Source organism: Artemia franciscana, chromosome 8, assembly GCF_032884065.1.
Source record: "Artemia franciscana chromosome 8, ASM3288406v1, whole genome shotgun sequence".
Classification (NCBI taxonomy): Eukaryota; Metazoa; Arthropoda; class Branchiopoda; order Anostraca; family Artemiidae; genus Artemia; species Artemia franciscana.
In genome coordinates this window covers 40,045,492-40,067,306 of record NC_088870.1, presented here as the reverse complement: position 1 = coordinate 40,067,306, position 21,815 = coordinate 40,045,492, and the positions used below count along the sequence as shown (strand labels likewise).

At 35.1% G+C, this 21,815-nt stretch overlaps 1 protein-coding gene across 2 annotated transcripts in view; it reads left to right on the top strand.

Annotated features, from left to right (window-relative positions):
* Positions 1 to 20,914, top strand: part of LOC136030422 (uncharacterized) — a 38,919-nt gene extending 18,005 nt beyond the window's left edge. For both annotated transcript variants that reach the window (XM_065709390.1, XM_065709386.1), the window contains exons 3-5: positions 4,764 to 4,876; positions 13,549 to 13,652; positions 19,718 to 20,914. In XM_065709390.1, coding sequence (XP_065565462.1) covers positions 4,764 to 4,876; positions 13,549 to 13,652; positions 19,718 to 20,860 — 1,360 coding nt within the window. In that variant the 3' untranslated portion in view covers positions 20,861 to 20,914. The remainder of the gene's footprint in view (positions 1 to 4,763; positions 4,877 to 13,548; positions 13,653 to 19,717) is intronic.
* Positions 20,915 to 21,815: the final 901 nt, after the last annotated feature.

Sequence of the window (21,815 nt, the reverse complement as noted above, 5' to 3'; positions counted from 1 at the left end):
AGAAGGCCAAATCTCTTTATTATCTAAAAAATTTTGCTGTATGTGGCAATGATATTCGTATAACTTGGAAGGTAATAAATTCTGTGCTTATACCTGGTTCTCAATCTAGCTCTTTACCTATGAGTCTGGTCAATGGTGATGAGGTTGTAGAGGTTGAGCTTAATGTCCGAGAGGCATTCACGTCTTTCTTCGCTAGTATTGATAAGAATATAGCTTCCAGAGTTACTTTATCTCGGCCTAAGCTGGACTTTAGATCTCACCTCGGGCCGAATTTTCTTAAGTCTATGTTTCTAGAGCCAGTAACAGTAAGTGAAATTACTAGTATTTTTAATGAAAAATTCGTCCTCATCTGGTCCAGTTCCTACTAAGGTAGTTAAATCTATTAATCCTTCAATAGTTGTGTCTCTAACAAAACTTGTTAATCTTTCATTTAAATGTAGTGTTTTTCTGGATGCTCTCAAGCGTGCTCGGATTATTGTTCCGTAAAAACGTAGACCAAGAAATGATCCAGCAAATTATCGACCAATTACAATTTTACCAGTATTTAGTAAAATCTTTGGAAATGGTACGCTTTCTCGTCTCCTTGCTTTTCTAAAATCTAAAAAAAAAATCTTCACGATTTTCAATTTGGTTTCCGAATTAAGCATTTCACTGAACATGTCTGTATGACCCATTTGAATTTTATACATTCCACATTAGATTCGGGATTAATTCCGGCCTCTATATTCCTGGATATTCTTAAGGGCATTCGATTACTTAACCTATGATATTTTTCTATCGAAGACGTCTCATTTTGGCATTAGAGGTAATGTATTTACTTGGTTTCAGTCTCATTGGAATGATAGGTTAATTTCTGTCGATCCAATTTTCCGTTCACCCTCACAAGTGAAGTTTGACGTCCCTCAGGGATCAGTTTTAGGGCCTGTGCTATTTTAATTTATGTAGATGATCTTTTTTATGTCGTAAAAAACAGAAACTTATTAATTGCTGTAGACTTCGTCACCCTAAGACTTCCCTCGCCCATAGTGCCAACTATAGTTGGCCATCTTCTGATGTCCTTGTTTGTTTTGCTGATGACAGCACACAATTGTTTGCTGATTTGCTGGGAAATTGTGAATCAGAGCTTCGGGTTAAATTTGCAAAATTTGCTTGAGAGAGTAATTTTATGGCTGGATGCAAATTATCTTACCCTAAGTCCAGTTTCTTAATATTTTTGCATGTTTCTCAGATTTATCCCCATTTATCAGAAATTCATCAGCCAAATGGGATAATTCATAAATTTAAAGATGGTTATGTTTGTTTTTTGGTCATTCTTGTTGATCAGCACTTGTCTTTTAAACGTCGCATTGATTTGATTAAAATGAAGATATGCAGGAGTCTCGGTATTTTTAGGAAACTTAAACATACTTTCCCTGGATCAATTTTGAGAATCCTTTTACACTGCTTGATCCAATCTTACGGTTCTTACTGTCCGGATGTCAGCCTTTCCTTCATTGTTAAAATCACTTTCTAAGATTTATAATAAAACTAGAAACCTCATTAAGGAAACTAATCGTTCAGGAGTTATCCCATTACTTGACCTCGAGTCACTGTATATTCCTTCGTGTGCATGTTTTATTTTTTCTCAGCTTCATGGTGACCTCCCCCGTCCCCTGAGTGTTCTGCCATCTTTTACCTCTGATCAGAATAATTATAATGTTTGTAATACCAAAAATTGTATCCAAGTTTCTTTTGCTGCTTGTGTAAGGTCAGATTTTAATCCTTTAAATGTGAGTCATATTATGTGGAATAAGTTGCCGAATCAGCTCGAAGGTGCCAATCATTCGGTTTGTTCTAATTTTTTTTTTAATTCTTCGGCTTCTTAGAATTTATTTATCTATTTATTTCATATATATATATATATATATATATATATATATATATATATATATATATATATATATATATATATATATATATATATATTATTATTATTATTATTATTATTGCATTGAGTCTATTTAATCTACTAATCTACTTAATTAATTTAGTCTATTCAATCTATTTAGTTTTGTTTCCTATAGTTTTTAGTTTAATTATATTTTTTTCTTCTCCTTTTTGCTCTTGTCTCTCTGAGTAAGTGACTCTTTTGTCTTCCCCCTTCTTGACAGGCCAAACACCCTTTGGGGGAATAGTAAAATGTAATATTGTATGCGTATTTCCTGAAAAATAAATCTTATCTCTTAAAAGAAGGAATTTTCTGAGGGAGCAACTTTCTACTAGGGGGCGGGTTAATTGCGGGAAAACCTTTTCACGAAGGAGGGTTTCAAAGGAGGAATTGTCCGTGGGAAGAAGGAATTTTCTATGGAGGGACGGCCCGATTTCCCTGTATAATTTAAATAAATCCAATATTAATTAAAAAAACAAGTTTTTTTTAACTGAAAGTAAGGAGCAACATTAAAACTTATAGCGAAAAAAAATTATTAATTATATAAAGGGGGCTGCCCCCTTCTTAATATCTTGGTGTTTACGCTGAAGTTTGACCTTCATACATCTTTGGTACCAAAATTACTGTGGTGCTGTCTCGACTTCAGATCCAAAAGACGCTAGACCTGGACACCGAAGAGCCAATTTCAGTGGTGTGCGTGTAACTGAAACCTGCTGTAACTGAAGGCTGAGTAAACTGAACTCCTTTGCAAATGGACCTCCGTACAACTGAACCCCCATGCAACTGAACCCTGGTGTAATTGAAGCCTCGTGCAACTGAACCCCCGTATTACTTAATCCTATTTAACTCAACCCCCATGTTACCGAACCCCCGTGTTACTCGACCCAGATGCAACTGAGCCCCACGTGACTGAGAACCCTTGCAGCTCAACCCAGTTACTCAGTTTTTCAGTATTCTACAAATATGAGGCTAGAGCGTAGGGTAAAACACAAGTTGGAATCTTTAGATATTTAATCAAGTTGCAATTGTTTGTTTTTAAAAGTAATAAAGTAAATGCCAGTCAAGATCATTCAGAAGAAAAAGCTCAGTTTTGTCGTCACAAAAAAAAGAAAATCGGACGTCACAAACCATAAAAGCCAGTTTACTTGCCAGGCAAAATCATGGGATAAAACACAAGCTGAAATTTTTACATGTTCAATCTTGCTGTAATTTTTTAGTTTTTTAAGTCATAAAACAATGCCTGCTTAGATATTTCACAAAAAACTCAGTTTCGTTTTCACAAGAAAAGAAAATCGGACGTCATAAACCATTTAAGCCGGATTCATTTCTTCTTTTTATGTCTGTTAATGGAGGTTCCCTTGGGCTTTTCTCTACATGCTGTAAGGTTTTTATTATCAATTTTCTTTTCTTTTGTTTTCCACTTTACAATATTTTCTCTGCTTGTTGTCCGTTAGCATTCGGGTTGAAAAGGGTTAGTTACCTGTTTTTTGAATAAATTGTTATTCGATAATAATTTTTCAGATGAAACAGACCTTTGCTGAATATTAAGTAACAAACATCTTTGTTGAAAATCTCTGAACTCGGTGAATTTAGATACAGAAAAGCGCTCACGATTTAAGACAGATTTGAGAACTTGTGTTCTGATTTCAGGCTGCTGTGGCAAAAGCTGCCACTTAAGCGGATGAGCAAAAAAAAATAAGTTTTCCGCGCCAAAAATCGACACGATTTAAGAAAATTTAAAAACCCAAAATTAATTTTCTAAAAATTGTAAGCCACAAAAGCTTTAAATTAATTTAGGCTGTATCGGCTCTTGACACCTCGAAATAGATCAAAAGTCGATTTTCTCCTATTCATTATTTACTTTCAGTGTGAGTAGACTGTATCTAGGGGACTTTGACGAAGACAACCAACTCAGTAAGAAAATTCTACTCAAAGATCCATACAAAACAAAAATAGCTCGTGTCCCAACTCTACGCCGAGACGGATAATTAACCTTTTTCAACCTAAACGCTAACAAAATAAGAGCGGAGAAAATGTTGTAAAGCGGAAATAACAAAAAGACAAAAGTAATAAAAAAAAATTCCAGTAAGTAGAGAGGGCCAAGGGAACTTTCATTAACAGGCTTAAAAAAGAAGAAATAAATCTGGCTTTAATGGTCTGTGACGTCCAATTTTCTTTTTTTTTGTGACGACAAAACTGAGCTTTTTGTGAAAGATCTTGACAGATATTTATTTTATGGCCTTGAAAGCCAAACAATTACAACAATAATGAACATGTCAAAATTTCAGCTTGTGTTTTATCTCATGATTTTGCCTCATATTTGCAGAATACTGAAAAACTGAGTACGGGTGTTGATTTGTACGAGTACTCTGTCAAATGGGGTTCAATTGCACGGAATTCAGTTAAATGGGGTTTCAATTAAATTGGGTTGAGTCGCACTCGGGTTCTGCTATATGTGGGTTCACTTGCATTGGAGCTCATTAGCATGGGGGCTCAGTAACACAAGGGTTCATTTAAAGGGAGTTAAGCTAAATGGGGCTGATTTGTATGGGGCTTCAGTTGCACGAGGGTTTAGTTAAATAGGGTTCAGTTGTATGGGGACTCAGTTGTACGGGGGCAGAGTTGCAACGGGAGTTCAGAAGTTACACTAGCGTTCAGTTGCACGGGGTCGAGTTGCGAGGGGGCGCAGTTTCACGTGGGTTTAGTTACAGAAGTTTAGTTGCTTGGGGTTCAGTTACCCGAGGATTCAGTTCCAATGGAACCAATTTCAGGTTTACCACCTTATCATGAAAAATTTGAAGGGTAGTTAATAATTTATTAAATCTTTTACTTTCAGATCTAAACACGAGGACATCGAAATTGGGAGCGGTAACTGTCCCCTCAGCATATCCACATGTAGATCGAATCAAACTTTAATTTTTCCAGTTTCAGCAATATCTGTTTCGAAAAGTAAGCACAATCAATAATTTGTATTTACATAAGGCTTGTTTTAAACAGTTCCACAAAAAAAAAAAAAAAAAAAAAAAAAACAATAAATAATTTTGATAAGAAAACTTGCATCTACAAATAAAGAAAAATTTTTTTAAGAAATTAACGGTCAAAATATTGATCAATAAGTAAACGTTTAAAATATATAAAACAATAACTTCATGCGATTGGTCAATGATTTTTTAAAAATGGTGTCAAGGTAAGACTTTTAATTCAAATGAGTTTAGGGTATGGGTGAGTAAAATGGGTGGAATGCTACATAAAGTAAACAGAAGAATTGTAGTTCAAACAAAAATAAACGATTTCAATTGTTCATGCCACTATTGAAGGGGCACCCTGTGCTTTGGCGGAGTATTACCCTGGAAAACAACTAAGCAGATGTTATATTGATTAGTTGTTTGTTCTCAAAATTATTCAGATCAATCAAATTGTGGTTTATTCGCTCTCCCTTTGACCAATCACAGTTCCATTCTCAGCCCTATTTTTGTGCCTTCTTTTTGTTTGCAGATATATTTACGGATTTTTAACCCATTAAGCGTGTGTTTAAAGCCCTAGTCAGTTTTATGACCCAAGGTTTGCTTTATTTGTCTTCTTTCATCCTAGTTAAGTCTAGGTTTCCTTGCTCTCGGCAGCAGCATCAATTCACAGAAATGTAGATGAGGGAAGGGAGTGTACTTTTCGAAATCAATTCACGGAACAATTTACATTGTATTAAAAGAGGGGTTTAATTCAAAGAAAGGGGGGGTCTCATATTTTTTATTTCATTTCTTCCATGAAAATATCGAAAAAGACATTTTCTATACAAATACTAAAAATGATATTTTCCATAATTTCAAAGAGGGGGGGGGTAAGAAAATTTGAAAATCTAGGGAAAAGCTGCCCTCTTAGCTGTAGCTTTCTATCAATTCAGCTTGAAATGAAACGTGGATGACCAAACCAAATTTCTGCTGTAAAAAAGGCCGTTTTTCATTTGGGATATTCAAAGCCGGTTACAAAACTGAAATTCTGCTTAGTCTGAACTAAGCTTCAAACTTGCACGAACTGAGCTTACAGCAAAAAATAGATAACCAAATGAAGCGCCTGTAGTTGTACAGCTGATAGAAATCCGCTAATTAAAATAAAATAGAAATCTGCTCCGAAATACGATACTCGGGGCTCGACCGCTTGCCGGAGAGTCAAAGACACCCTGGCAAAAACACTGAAATCAAAGACATCTTTGTAGTCGCCTATAGTTGTACACCTGATAGCTCGACCGCATTTGCCGGAGAGTCAAAGACATTCTGGAAAAGACACTGACTACAAAAACATCTTTGTAGCCAAAGACACCTTTGGTGATAGATAACCAATGAATATGGATTCCCTGAAAAAGAAATACAAAACCAAATGAAGCGCCTGTAGTTGTACAGCTGAAAGAAATCCGCTCCGAAATACGAGACTCGGGGCTCGACCGCATTTGCAGGAGAGTCAAAGACACTGGCAAAGACACTGACTACAAAGACATCTTTGTAGTCGAAGACAACTTCGGTGATAGATAACCAATGAAAATTGATCCCCTGAAAAAGAAATATATATGAAAAATATAAAAGAAATAAAAAAATATATAAAAGACAAAATATAAGAAATATATAAATGTAAGAATATTAAAAATACAAAATATAAAAGAAATATATATAGGAATATATATAAAATAGATAACCAAATGAAGTGCCTGTAGTTGTACACCTGATAGCTCGACCGCATTTACCGGAGAGTCAAAGACACTCTGGCAAAGACACTGACTACAAAGACATCTTTGTAGGTAAAGACACCTTTGGTGATTTATCACCAAATTTGGATATTTTTTACTCCCTTGGGGATTTTCAATTTGATGATTTTCATCTAATTCAGTGATTTTTTTTTTTAACAAAAGTGTTTAGGACTCCATGTATGATTGGCTTTATAGATGTGTTGACGTGAAGTAACCGGTGACTTTCTTATTTTGTCTTTTTTATTCTTTATTACATGCCTACGGCGTTATTTTGGGCTTGCTTGTTTGGAGATCTGGTTCAATATACAAATTCTAAAGAAATGCCACGTCTCATGTGTGTTAGCAACAGATTGAGCCTTAGAAACGATTAAGAAATACTCCTTACGTAAAGAAGGCATAAGTCCATATGAACATGGATAAAGAGCTTTGAAGAGTTAATGTAACTAAACTTGAATTGGCTCTCACTGCTTGGATTGCACAAGTTCAATTGTATTGCTCAAAAATGTAGTCGGGAAAGCAGGAAAAGATGAGTTTCTTAATATTTTGCAATGAACAAAATTCTCATCTATTGTTGATCGATCCAAAGACGTAACAACTACAAATTTCTAGTCATCATAATACGGTATTTCTACCCAAAGCAAGGGAAACTAGTGGATAATTTGTTTTTTCAGTGTCAGTGATAGCTCTCAAAAAGCTAATTATTGAAAAGTATGTAGTGCAAGACATTCCTACTAGAAATATCACAATATCTGCATTAGACAATGGAAGCGCAATGTTGGGTGCCAAAAAAGGCCTCGTAAACTTGTTGAAAGTTAACTTACCATGGTTAGTAGTGTTGTCACTAAATAGCAACGTGTGCAGCACATGATTGTGAAACTTCGATTCCAACTAAAATCCAGATAACTTCGAAGACTACACTGCCTCTCCACGACGAAAGTATAACAGTTCAAAATAGGGATGAAACCTTTTAATCGACATTGAACAGATATAAATTTTTAACTGTATGTTTTGAACGCGTATACAGTGCTCATCGTCAGCAGTACATCATCATCAGCATGTTTTATTGCTGATGATGAACACTGTATATCTGTCCGAAATACCGATTTACAAATTTTATATCTGTTCACTGTAGATTAATAGGTGTCATCCATATTTTGAACTGTTAAACTAACTGTCATCCAATTTGCGCATGATATAGCCAATATAATTTTGTTACTTTTAGTTCGAAGAGAAAGCAGACTAGGTGCCAAACACATGTGCAAACACTTATTTCTGCCAATTATTTTGCTGAAATAACTAAATTTCGAATAGTTTATTCGAGGCAGGGATTATATTGGCATTTTTCAGAGCTTCAAATTCATACAGTTCGGATTTACGGCCTCCCTTTTTTTTCACGGCCTCCCTATTATTTTATTATATTATTATTATTTATATTATTATTATTATTATTATTATTATTATCATATATTATTTATATATATTATTATATTATATTATATATATATATTATATTATATTATATATTATATATATATTATTATTATATATTGTTTATATTATTATTATTTATATTATTTAATATTATTTTACGGCCTCCCTTCAAAAAAGACATTGGAGCCTTATGGCCATAAGGTTGGTAGGGGAAAGGCTCGTTACTATCCGATCGCTTTTGACTCTTAAGAGGGTAACTAGAACTTCCAGTTTCAAATCAAATAAGCCCCATTTAAACTTTATAGACCACCCAATGCATTTAAAAACTTATATATCCCTGGTGCATAACATACAACTCTTGTCCCAGGGCTCTGGGGGCTATTTCAACCTTGTAGGTATTGTTATATACTCTGTGGACTATTTTTTAAAACCTGGATATCTAAACATTTCTTTCAGATGTACCTAGGAAAAGGGGACATGGAGGGGGTGGCTAGTTGCCCTCTGACCACTTCTGACTCTTAAAAATGGCACCAAAACTTCTGAGTCCTATTAGCCCCCTCCAAAGTTTATACGACCTCTTCTATAAAAATTCTTATATGTTAATAATGGGGAACTGGTATAACTCGTAGCCCTTAGCCTGAAAGCTTTTGGAGGGAGGGTTCACCAAAAAAACATGATTACTGGACCATTCAAATATGCTGAAAAAGTTTGCAATCTCAAAAATTTGATTGAAAAGGTTTGGAGAAATGACGGGCTTGTGAGGGGAGGGGTGTTTCCCCTACAACCACTTTTTATTCTTGGAAAGAGAATTAGAACTTTCAGTTTCCAATCGAGCTCCTTTCGAAGCTTCAACGACAACCCTTTCTACACAAGGTGCCTTGGTTAGAAATAAAAAATAGATTGTAACCTTATCACTCTTTACTTCATTAATTAAGAAAACAAGTTTTTTTTCTACTTAAAGTAAGGAGCAAAATCAAAATTTAAAACGAATAGAATTTATTTTGTATATGACGGAGCTGCCTTTCTTCAATACCGCTCTCTTCACGCTAGAGTTTTTTTAAAGAACTTTTAAAAAAGGTTTTGATTCAATTATACGGCCCTTGTGTTTTAAGAATTGTTCTCAAAGAAATGAGACAAAATGCCAAACGTTGACATAGAGAAGTGGGTATTCAGGACGGGGTAGCCCCGTCATATACTGATTAATTTCTGTTCGTTTTAAGTTTTAGAGTCAATCCTTACTATCAGAAGAAAAAACGTGTTTTTTTTACTTATTTCTGATCGTTTTTCAGATAATCCCAAGAAATCCAGTAGGCCTACCCTCTGTGGAAAATTTACCCACGACAAATTACTCGATTTAAAGTTCCTCCCATGTAAAATTCTTCCACCGGGAAATTACTCCTGGACAATTCCATCCCTGTTGCAAGTTCTTCCCAAAACTTTTCTGGCAAATTTCCCCATAGTAAAATTTCCTCTGAAAAGCTCAGCCCCAGCTACCTCCATCTCAATGGGAAATTCGTCATGTAGAAAATCCATCCCCAGAAGATATCCTCTCTCCCTTGGAATATGTCGGTATGCTTCCCTTTAGCAAATAGTATATGTAGACAATAGGCAAACTTCACAACTAGCGGCCCTTCCTATGGTGGTTCTGAGGGGTCCTGTCATCTCCAAACACATATCTATTGTACCTTTCAACTATACTGGGGACTAGTTGTGCTCCAGTTTTTTGGTTACTTAAAAAAGACACTAGATCTTTTAATTTTCGTTTGAACGATCCCTCTTGCGATATTCTAGTACCATTGGTTCGATAAGATCACCCCTAGAAAAAGCAGCAACAACAAATAAAAACGAATCCGTGATCCTTCTTCTGGCAAAAACTAGGAAATTTCACATTTTTATAGATAGGAGCATAACACCTCTACAGAACGGTTCTCTGGTATGCTGAATCTGATGGTGTGAGTTCCATTAAGATTATTTGACTTTTAGGGAGGTGTTTTCACGTTTTTCGAATTTGGCATATATTTTCAGGCTCGTAGCCTTTGATGGGTAACACTAAACTGAAAATTATATGTATATTGGAATGAGCACAATAAGCTGCTATTTTTTTTTTATACATTTATTGAAATCAAAATTGATTCCAGGTCATCAAAAATCCAAATCTTTCCTTTTAGTCAACTTTTAATTTTCAGTTAGTAACACTTGATGAATAGATGGATTAGCCTGACTATTAGGAGCCGGAAGAAATTGCTAAGGAGAAAGGTGCCTGCTTGCCTATTATCTAAAACTTTTAGAGTTTTATTATCAAAACTTTTATTAGTTTTATTAATAAAAACTTTTATTATCTAAAACTTTTAGCAAATATATATTATTATCTTACTTTTAGACTGTAGCCTAAAAGTAAAGAAAAGTACAATCGTTTACAGACAAAAGAACACAAATTCGTAAAGAATTTCAAGAGTATTTGCAAATAGTTATCTTCAGGAAAAAGCAAGCAACTCCAAAAAATACAGTATAAAATGTAAACATTAAGCAGTTATTAAGTAGTTATTTAGATTTAGTGCTAGATAAGTAGTTTTAGCACTACTTTTGTGAAAAATGACATTTTTTTTAAAGTAATATGTATCCAGCAGGGAAATATATTTTTTTTTTATCATACATTTGCAAAATATGTCACTTTTATGTCTCAGAATTCTAAAATATGTTTGTTATTTACCCTATTATATCATTGTGTACCGGCACATAGGATTATGTCCGTTGGACACGAAATATGTAGGCCTACTGTTGGCAACTCTGGCCTTAAGTCTGACCTCTATGAATTTGGAGCTCTGAAAAGATTTATCTAGTATCTAATCCATGCCTTGATTTAATTATTCGAAATTTAGTTAGCTGATCAAAATAAATCTTTAAATAGATGGCTGAAACAAGTGTTGACACGTGCATCTTTCTATAACAGAAATGAACCACGAAAAAAATGACATTCAAGAAAATGCTGTGGAAAGCAATGCTGTTTTTCAGACAAGTTAGTCAAAATTATTGCAACTATCGGCAGTGGTACAATTGTACCATTTTAGTATATTTCATCTCCACTGGTACAATCACACAAAATTTGGTACATTTAGAAAAAATGGCACAATTCAATATTTTTTATTTATGTTAAGACTTGCTAATTGAGCACAGGGTTGCCAACTGGACATATTTCATGTCAAAAGAACAAGCAGTAGCGTATATTAGGGAGGAGCTACAGGAGCAAACCCCTGCCCATCGGAATCATCACAAAAAGTAAAAGGGAGATTTGAATACAAACTCTTGATAGGGAAAACTGTGCTGTCTCGGTAGCCACAGAGTGATGCTTCAATCTAATCGAAAAATATTTTCTTTTGTCACAAACACGTAAGCAAAAATAAATGCTTAGAAGATCAGTGGAAATTTGGTTCGCCATGGGTAAATAACAAGTCCTAGCAACAACTTTTGGAAAACATTATGTAAGAATACAGAGTTAAAATTCGATTTTAGCCCCTGATCTGTATGAAAATCGTCATTTGGAACGAATTTTGGGCCCGTTCGAGGTGTTTACGGTGCTCATAGATAAATAGCGGAAAGCAACATATTTTTGCCTAAAGTAATATGTTACTCCAAACACTTCCTTCAAGTGGTGAGGGAGTACATGCATTTTATTAAAAGGAAAAGAAAAACGAAGGAATGGAGAAGGAAACTGAAAGAAAATGTCTGATACAATAATTTCATATATAGCTGCACGAGTAGCGCAATAGTTGCGTGTTGCGCAAAGTGCAACACGCGAAAATAAATGTTGAGACAAGGTACAATTTTTTTGACATTTGTACAATTTTCCAACGATTGTGATACTTTTGTTTGTAGCGTTAGTAACACAAGTGCCGACTGCAAAGTATTTTCATAGACGGCTAAGCACAGCTTACTTTATTCAAGTAAGGCACATTGGATGGTCCTAGAAAATTTGGTCCAGACTGAATTACAGAAAGCTTTTTTTGTACTTTCAGGGCTTGATCTCTGATAGTATTCCTAGCCACAAATGCTTCGTTGAAAGGGTTGAAGACCCAGAGGTGAAATTGATCTGTTTATTTCTTGGATTTATCGTGCCCCAAGTTGGTGAGCTCAATGTTGAGTTCCAGATTATTTAAGTTAGGGCTCATTTGGTACTTACCAAATAGAAACATGCTTGAGAGAGATAATGGATGCTTTGTTGTAAAGAGCGCGTTATACCACAATCCATTTGGTCTTAATTCATTCACGTCCAGATTGATTCACATGTGAACCATAAGATAGCTTGCTGGAAATGTTGAAGTTTGTTGACCTCAATGCTCCTGTTTCTGACCAGGCTCCATCCATAGCGCCACCTTATCAAACGTTTTCTGATCCTTGATAATTTGGAAAGAGTTTCAATATCTGCGGCACGCACACAACACGGTTCGGTCCAAAATTCGCAACGACCCAGCAAACTTTTCGTCATTCCTATCTGAATGTAAGAGTGGAGTAGGCAATTTTCTTTTTATACCTTGTGGAAATCCATGGGTATGCTGATGCCACTCAAGCACCGTAGCAGATAGGCATTTACAGCTGAAGATCATAAAAAGTTCCTTCAAAACTAAACTAGAACCAATATTTTAAGTGCTTTAATGTATGTGCATATATTTGTTGAAGGCCCAACAACATGGGAAATATCTTCATCATTAGTCACAAAGGCTAGGCAGTGGAAAAGGGAAGGTCAGTACCACAAAATTCTTTCGTTTGGGTAGATCTTTCTTTAATATTTTTACCTATTTTTGTTAGATATTTGAAGAGCACAGAATTTCGTTTTCATTTAAAACTGACAAAAATTCTACGTGCGTTTTGTTGAAATGCTTAAATGTCTCGTGAATAATTTTCCTTTCTTGTCTGATTATGCCTCTTTCATTTTGTTCTTGCCGGGGATTCCCTTAGAGCCTCTCAGCTCCATTTTTTTCAATTCCAGTTTGAGGACAGAACTCACGGATGGCTATTTAGATACAATAAGCATTCACAATTTTTTTTTCTTCTTCTTTTTTTTCTTCCGCTCATCTAATTTTCCAGTTTAAAGATAAACTGTAGCAGTAAAACTAAGATTCCTGAAAGATAATAGGTATGTCTTGGGAATCCATTCCCGAGGTCACAAGCTAACGCTATCATTATTAACCACTATTTTTTGGTGTAATTTTTGGTGAAAAGTTTGTTACTTTTCTGGTTAAATGTTGGTGTTTTTCGGTTCCGGTGGCAACGCTGGTCAAAGTGACTTACCAAATACTAATGCAAAATTCGACTGACGTCAAAACCAAGCCTTATCTTCGTAATAAATATAGTTTACTTCGAAACATAGATATTGTTCTTCAGCAGCATCTATATGATTTTGTATCACCTTTGCAAATAGCATAGCATTTCAAAAATTCAATACTGTATTATATTTCAGAAAAAAGGGTGAATATATTCCAACACCAGAGGTTTGCTCAGCCGGTTATATTTAGCGCATGTGTTGATCAAACTTGCAGGATTCTTAGTGGGAAGTGTAATCAGGTAACTGCTCCTTTATTTTTAATTTCACAATTTCAGGTTTTAATTCCCCGTTTTACTAAATAGAACATAGAGAAGTTTTATTTAAAGACAAATGCATATATATACATAGGCTATATATATATATATATATATATATATATATATATATATATATATATATATATATATATATATATATATATATATATATATATATATATAAGCTTGAGAGACAGGGCGTGTCCCTAGTCAAGCGCAATGCACTTTAGCGCTGCAAATAATAGCTCTCCTTTAGAGTAAAACTCTCTTATAAATTGTACCTTCAAAAATTGTTCAACCTCTTAAATAGTCATTTCATACATCACATAGATCAACACACTGTTGAAGATAATCAAGGATCCAGAACAGGCATTTCTCTTCAAGCTGGACTGCATGTCACTTGTGATAAACTTTGTCATAAGCTTTAGAAAAGTCAAGCAGAATCAAGTCAGCTGGCATGTCAGTATCAAGTAACTTTGTTATGTGACCATATGCTTTCGTGGTTCAATGATCATACATTTGTCTTGGAATAAGGGTTAAATGTTAGTTTAAATTGGCTAGAAATAGTTAGGTTACGCCAAATAGGGAGTTCGAATACCTTCACGAAGTAGAAGAGTATTAGCAGCCAGTCTGCATTTAATTCTGTAAGAGCAGGGAATGACACTCCGCAGGAATATAAAAGAAATGGATTAAAATACTAAATAAAATAATTGAGTAAGGTGAAACACGTTCACACGTTCGATGATTTTGACCAAATATTTGATAAAAAATGTAACCGTGGCAATTAATCAAATTTGGGTATAAACCACTTAGTGAATGCTTCCCCGAATCCCTTTCAGAGGCAAAAGTACGGCGTTGTCAATAGTAAAGGCCATACGGCTTCAATTTATTATTATTATTTTTTTTCCCGGATGCACTTCATATGGAATGGGTCGTCATATAAACTTCAGAGGGGGGCTCATTCAATTGGAAATCGGAAGTTCTAATGCCTTTTTAAGAGTCAAAAGTGATCAGAGGACGACTATCAGCTATATACTGTATAAGTCTTTTTCATCTCCGAAACTACTTGGAAAGCTCAATTTGACTATTGATGGGTTACTGTAGTGGTTTATATTTATTTAAAAATGATGAAAACAGTCCCTGAAAAGAGGCTGAATGGGGTTGACCTAGGAAAGAGGTGACGCCATTCAGAAAGTCAATTTGTGAGAGACTTAGCTTTAAATAATTGGCAAGGCTGATTTTTGACAGGGAATTACCGAATTCAAGCTACAACATGTTCCCTTGCCGTCTTAAATTCCTAGAAGACGGTATTCTGAATCTAATTAAATGCCAAATTTTGTGATAAAAATAAACTTTTCGTGACCTATACCTTGTTAAAACACCCAAAGAGTGATAATTTGGACTGAAGAATTTCAAATCAAAATGGGGCACTATAGAACGGAACTACGGCTATTTGCTCAAAATGGCTGTACTTTCTTTCATATTTGCTGGGTATAGGCTATTGATGGGCTATTTTTATGTTTATTAAGGGCTATTGTACAGATCTAGGTTACGGTATAATATCTACTTATTAAAAATAGTTTTACTTCTATATTTGCTTGATATGGGTTGAACAAAATTGTGGTATAAAATCTATTTACTCCAAGGGTTGTCAAGTCTATTTTCAATTATATGTCAGTGTCAAATGTCAAGAGTTAACTTCGTTTGATTCCCACGACGTTTCGAGGCTTTAATTTTGTGGGATTTTTATCTTATTTTTTTGTAAAATATTTCGTATCTCCTGCTTTTACCCACAGACATATTTGACAAATGAAGCTTTTGATTTAAAAACTTAAGTATTAATCGTTAATATTATACGCTGGTATTAACTTTAATATTTACTGTTGCACAGACCGTTGTTTATGTTGAATTTCTTTTAAATATTGCGTATACAAGTATCATAGTCAGGCGTTTTAATTAGAGTTGTGGATAGCATGTAAATACATTTACCATCTGAACCGCCTGTATTCTATGTGCTTTTTGGGAGGGTGTAAAGAAGGAGGCCTTGAATAAATTAGGTTGGAGGAGGACCATGCGTAGCTGTGTTGGCCTTAGACGGCTTGGTACTGCGGTCAGTTATTAGTAGTAGTAGTAGTATATTTGAAAGGTTAAATTTAGACCACAATAATTATTTTTAAGCAACGAATGATATATGTTTTTCCCCCAGCGGACTGGAATAGAATTAATAATGAATGAAATGTAATACATAAATGAATGAAAAATGAATTAGGATGCTCAGTTTTCCTAAAAAAAAAATAAATACAGAAAAAACATACAAACGTTACAATCTTGTGTGAAAGGTAAAATGGGATGCCACGTTTTTGGGCTTCAATGAAAGAAATGTTAAGATTTTAAGTTACGTTTCATGGAAGAAGGGTGACATGTTGCCAGAAATTGTTCTTTTTGGCCATCCATCTCAGGTCAAACGAAGAGCAAAACAGCCTCAAATATGGTTGAAAGAGGTGACTATAAAGGAATTAAAGGAAATTGAACTACATGGGAGGGAGTAAAGAGTGAGGTTTTGAAAAGATTGGGGAAGAGAAGAATATTTGATTGCTGGTTTTAAAATGGTTAGATAGCTTGGTTCTGTCGAAAAAAAAAAAATTACCAATGTTATTTATGTACGAAACGCACGACTCAATGCCACTATCTTGGGCTACAATGGAATAAGGGCTAACATTTTTAAGTTGCATTTTCTAGAAGAAGCATGAGCTGTTGTCAAAAATTGTACTTTTCGGCCTTCCATCTCAGGGCAAACGAAAAGCAAAACAGCCTCAAATATGGTTGAAAGACGTGACTATAAAGGAATTGTAGGAAATTGAACTACAAGGGAGGGAATAAAGAATGAGGCTTTGAAAAGATTGGGGAAGACGAGAATTTTAGATTGCTGGTTCTAAAATGGTTAGATAGCTTGGCTCTGTCGGAAAAAAAAATTACCGACGTTATCTATGTACGAAACCCACGACTCAATGCCACTATCTTGGGCTAAAAGAAAGGAAGGGCCCAAATTTTTAAGTTGCATTGTCTAGAAGAAGCATGGGCTGTTGTCAAAAATGTACTTTTTGGCCTTCCATCTCAGGGCAAACGAAGAGCAAAAAAGCCTCAAATATGGTTGAAAGAGCTGACTATAAAGACTATAATGACTATATTACTATAAAGAAGGGCTAAGATAAAAGGAATTAAAGGAAATTGAACTACAGGGGAGGGAGTAAAGAGTGGGGCTTTGAAAAGATTGGGGAGGAGAAGAATTTTAGATTGCTGGTTCTAAAACGGCTAGACAACTTGGTTCTGCTAGAAAAAAAACTTACCAACGTTATTTATGCACGAAACCCACGATTCAATGCCACTATCTTGGGCTACAATGAAAGAAGGGGTAAGATAAAAGGAATTAAAGGAAATTGAATTACATGGGAGGGGGTAAAGAATGAGGCTTTGAAAAGATTGGGGAAGACAAGAATTTTAGATTGCTGGTTCTAAAATGGTTAGATAGCTTGGTTCTGTCGGAAAAAAATCACCGACGTTATCTATGTACGAAGCCCACGACTCAATGCCACTATCTTGGGCTAAAAGAAAAGAAGGGCCAAAATCTTTAAGTTGCATTGTCTAGTAGAAGCATGAGCTGTTGTCAAAAATGTACTTTTCGGCCTTCCATCTCAGGGCAAACGAAGAGCAAAAAAGCCTCAAATATGGTTGAAAGAGCTGACTATAAAGACTATAATGACTATATGACTATAAAGAAGGGCTAAGATAAAAGGAATTAAAGGAAATCGAACTACATGGGAGGGAATAAAGAAGGGCTTTGAAAAGATTGGGGAGGAGAAGAATTTTAGATTGCTGGTTCTAAAACGGCTAGACAGCTTGGTTCTGCTAGAAAAAAAAAACTTACCAACGTTATTTATGTACGAAACCCACGATTCAATGCCACTATCTTAGGCTACAATGAAAGAAGGGGTAAGATAGAAGGAATTAAAGGAAATTGAATTACATGGGAGGGAGTAAAGAATTAGGCTTTGAAAAGATTGAGGAGGAGAAGAATTTTAGATTGCTGGTTCTAAAACGGCTAGACAGCTTGGTTCTGCTAGAAAAAAAACTTACCAACGTTATTTATGTACGAAACCCACGATTCAATGCCACTATCTTAGGCTACAATGAAAGAAGGGGTAAGATAGAAGGAATTAAAGGAAATTGAATTACATGGGAGGGAGTAAAGAATTAGGCTTTGAAAAGATTGAGGAGGAGAAGAATTTTAGATTGCTGGTTCTAAAATGGTTAGACACCTTGGTTCTGCCGGGAAAAAAACTTACCAACATTATTTATGTACGAAACGCACGACTCAATGCCACTATCTTGGACTACAATGAAAGAAGGGGTAAGATAGAAGGAATTAAAGGAAATTGAATTACATGGGAGGGAGTAAAGAATTAGGCTTTGAAAAGATTGAGGAGGAGAAGAATTTTAGATTGCTGGTTCTAAAACGGTTAGACAGCTTGGTTCTGCCGGAAAAGAACTTACTAACGTTATTTATGTTACCAGCTTATCAACGTTATTTAAACTTACCAACGTCATTTATGTATGAAACGTACGACTCAATGTCACTATCTTGGGCTACAATGAAAGAGGGGCTAAGATAAAAGGAATTAAAGAAAACTGAACTACATGGGAGGGAGTAAAGAATGAGGCTTTGAAAAGATTGGGGAGGAGAAGAATTTTAGACTGCTGGTTCTAAAATGGTTAGACACCTTGGTTCTGCCGGGAAAAAAAACTTACCAACATTATTTATGTACGAAGCACACGACTTGATGCTATTATCTTGGGCTAGAGTGAAAGAAAGGCGAAGATTTTTAAGTTGCATTTTCTAGAAGAAGCATGACCTGTTGTCAAAAATTGTACTTTTCGGCCTTCCAATTCAATCTTAACGGCAAGATATCCTTGAATGGGGGGAAAGGAAGGAATTGAAGAAAAAGGAACTGAACTTCTTTATTTCAATTAAATGAAATGAACTTTCCCCCTCCCTTTAAGGGAGGGAGTAAAGAGTGAGATTTTGGAAATACTGGGGAGAAGAAGAACCTTAGACGGCTGCATTGTAGCTTATTGGTTCGCAAGTTGCGTAAAATTTAGTTATTTCAGAAATTGGCATATTCCCTTTGCTCGTTCGAAGAAAGGCTTATTTCCACAAGACCACTACAAGCTCTAAAAGAACTCAACACACTTCTTACGTCAAACGAAAGAAAACAGAACAGAAACAACAACAAACAAGCTTAAAAATGATTAAAATGATACAATGCACATAAAGATGATATAAACATAATGATTAGTATAAAAATAACAAAGGAATGTTGAAAAATATAGCGGACTAAAAAATGTGTCTAAAAAGAAATAAAATAAACTTTTGAGCTATCTACCTGGGGCCACAGAAAAACAGGACTTTCCCAAATGGGCAGGAAAGACGTCATAAGAAAGGATTTGAACAAAATCGGAGCTTCATGGGAGGCAATAAAGACTGGAGTTTTGAATAGATAGGAGCGTGTACACATGTGCTAGCCTCAGGCGACCTGGAGCTACAATTAGGTATTAATAGTAGTAATAATAGATGCAAAAGAAAGGGGTGCAGGGTATTACTATATTTAATTTTCATTTCAATTATATAGGAAAGAATTCTTCTATATGTTTCCATGGAAAATTTGATTGGCGTAAAAATGGGGTTTTTGTTGACGTAGAAGAATTCTGGGGGAGGGGGGGGGGCTAAGCGACTGGGGAATAGAATCGAATTTGCCCGAAGGGTTAGGGAGAGCACTATTGGGAAAACGTAATTTTTTGCTCTCCTTTCTTCTCGTATAGCTTGATAAACAGTAAACTCCAATATCAACAAAGTATCATCTATAGTAATTTTTGGAGTCATGAAAATGTCTACTTAAGTGTAAATTCTAGCATAACCACTAAAAACAATCACACTCTATTGTCACTGTCCTCGGTACCCTTAACATTATTACATCTCTTTTATATTACAGGTGTACATCCCACAACCCCTATTTGTTTATACGAGCAATGCGACCATCGATTTGGAGTTTGTTTACCTTGAACACGGATGCGAATGCGAATTAGATCGCATGCCCCAAGCAGATGAAATAGAAGAACCAATAGCACATTATTTAAATGGATATATTCAAATATTTCGTTCTGAAACTAAGAATGGAACAAAACCTGGAGTAGCTTTGCAAGGTATTAATTTATCAACGGTAGATTCGTCATTAGTTGGAGAAAATCAAGATACTGCTAATGATTGCTTGAATGAACGAAAAACTGCTTCAAATGCAGAATTGTCAAAAAGTGATAAAAGTCTAGCTGCACCAACGCCATTTGAAGTTACTACAGTTGCTTCACCATCTCTGACGGAATATCAGTCAGCAATTTCCCAATATTTAGAAAATAATAATACAAATCCTATTACTTCGAACAAACATATGGAAATAGACAAAAATATTTCAAATGAGGTCATTGAACAAAACAAAAATGGTCCAAAGCCATTCGAAGCTGTCAATTTTGCAACAGCCAGTGTTGCAGACTCACAAAGTCAGTCTACACCTCTGCAACATCTACAAAACAATAGTAAAAATAGCGTTGAAATGACAGAAAATATAGAAATAGGTGTAGCTACTTCAATTAAAGATACTGAAAAAAATTACAATATATCACCAAAGCCATTTGAAGTACTGAGTGTTGCTACCGCAAATGTGACGAAATCAAAAACTTATTCAACAATTTCCCAAAATTTTGAGATTAGAAGCATAGAACATTTTTCTAGTAATGAACTAAGTACAATAGCTATTTCTAGTCCAAATACTGAGACAATTCAAGCTATTGATATCTCCAAAACAACTTCGAAGATGTCCCAAACTACTCTCCCAATTTCAAAGAGTCTAGAGAATAGTAATGAAAATCCAACAAAATCAAATGAATACGTGACAACAATGTCAACAAATATTCCAGTTGCAAGTACTGCACAAAACGGGAGCGAGATACATAAGCAAATGCAAGTGTTAGAGATACCCAAACTACCAAAAAATCCTGGAGACCCCTTTCTACCCGAAAAAGGAAAGTTTAACCCGCTGAGTAGAATGTTAGAATCATACAAGAAGAGAAAGCTCAGCTGAAATGTCATCAGCAAAAAAATACCTTTATATTTTAAATAAATGTATGGATACAAATTTGTTGATTTTGTTTGGTTATTGAGACGCTGATGTATAGCCTCGATGCAATTCAAGGCCTTGCGTTAGCTGGGGTCGAGACCTCTGACCTGTCTTTCTTGCTGAAATTGTATTTAGGAAAACTTTGCACTGTGGTGGTCTTAGGCTCAAGGACTTCAAAAAGTAGTGCGTCTTATTCATCCTGTTTCCTAAGCGTAAAGGTTAAAAAATCTAAACTTTCACTAATAAGCTTTTTGATATAGTTAAAAAACATTTATTAAAAAAAGTTATTAAAAAAAATCCTTGATTTTAATGGTGACTTTATTTTTGCTTCTGTAAGTAACACCATATTAGTTTGCAATGAGGAACTCGTTTTCAGCACAGACTATGAATCAGAGCCCTTTTTTTTCTTTTTTTTTTTAAGGAGTTGAACATTTAACACAGTTTTAAGGATTTTAGTTTGACCATAAGAACTGCCGCTTTTACGGAGAGTGTGAAAAAAAAAACAAAGTGAAAATTAGCTTTAAAAAAAAGATAAAAAAAAACTTCCCCATTTTTAAATGAAGAGACAAAAGGACAAGCCCACGAGCTAAGAGCAAAAACTAAAAGCGGATGTTGCCCTTTGGTTCAGGACATTATTAGCGTTATACTATGTATGGATTCATTTTGACAAGATAGTCATTGACACGTTGCAGGGGAGGAGGGGCTGCCCAAAAAACTATTTCTTTAATTTATTTCTTTGCTAAACCAAATATGGATATTTTTTATTACTAAAAGAATTTTTGAATTGTGAAAGCTCTTTAAAGGAAGAAAGAAGGGTTCTGCTGAGAAATGGTTTTCTTCCTCTTTCCTGGGCTACAGGCCCCAGTTTTTTGTTCGTGGAATTCTAATTCTGTAAGTTTTTAATGTTTGGACCTTGGGG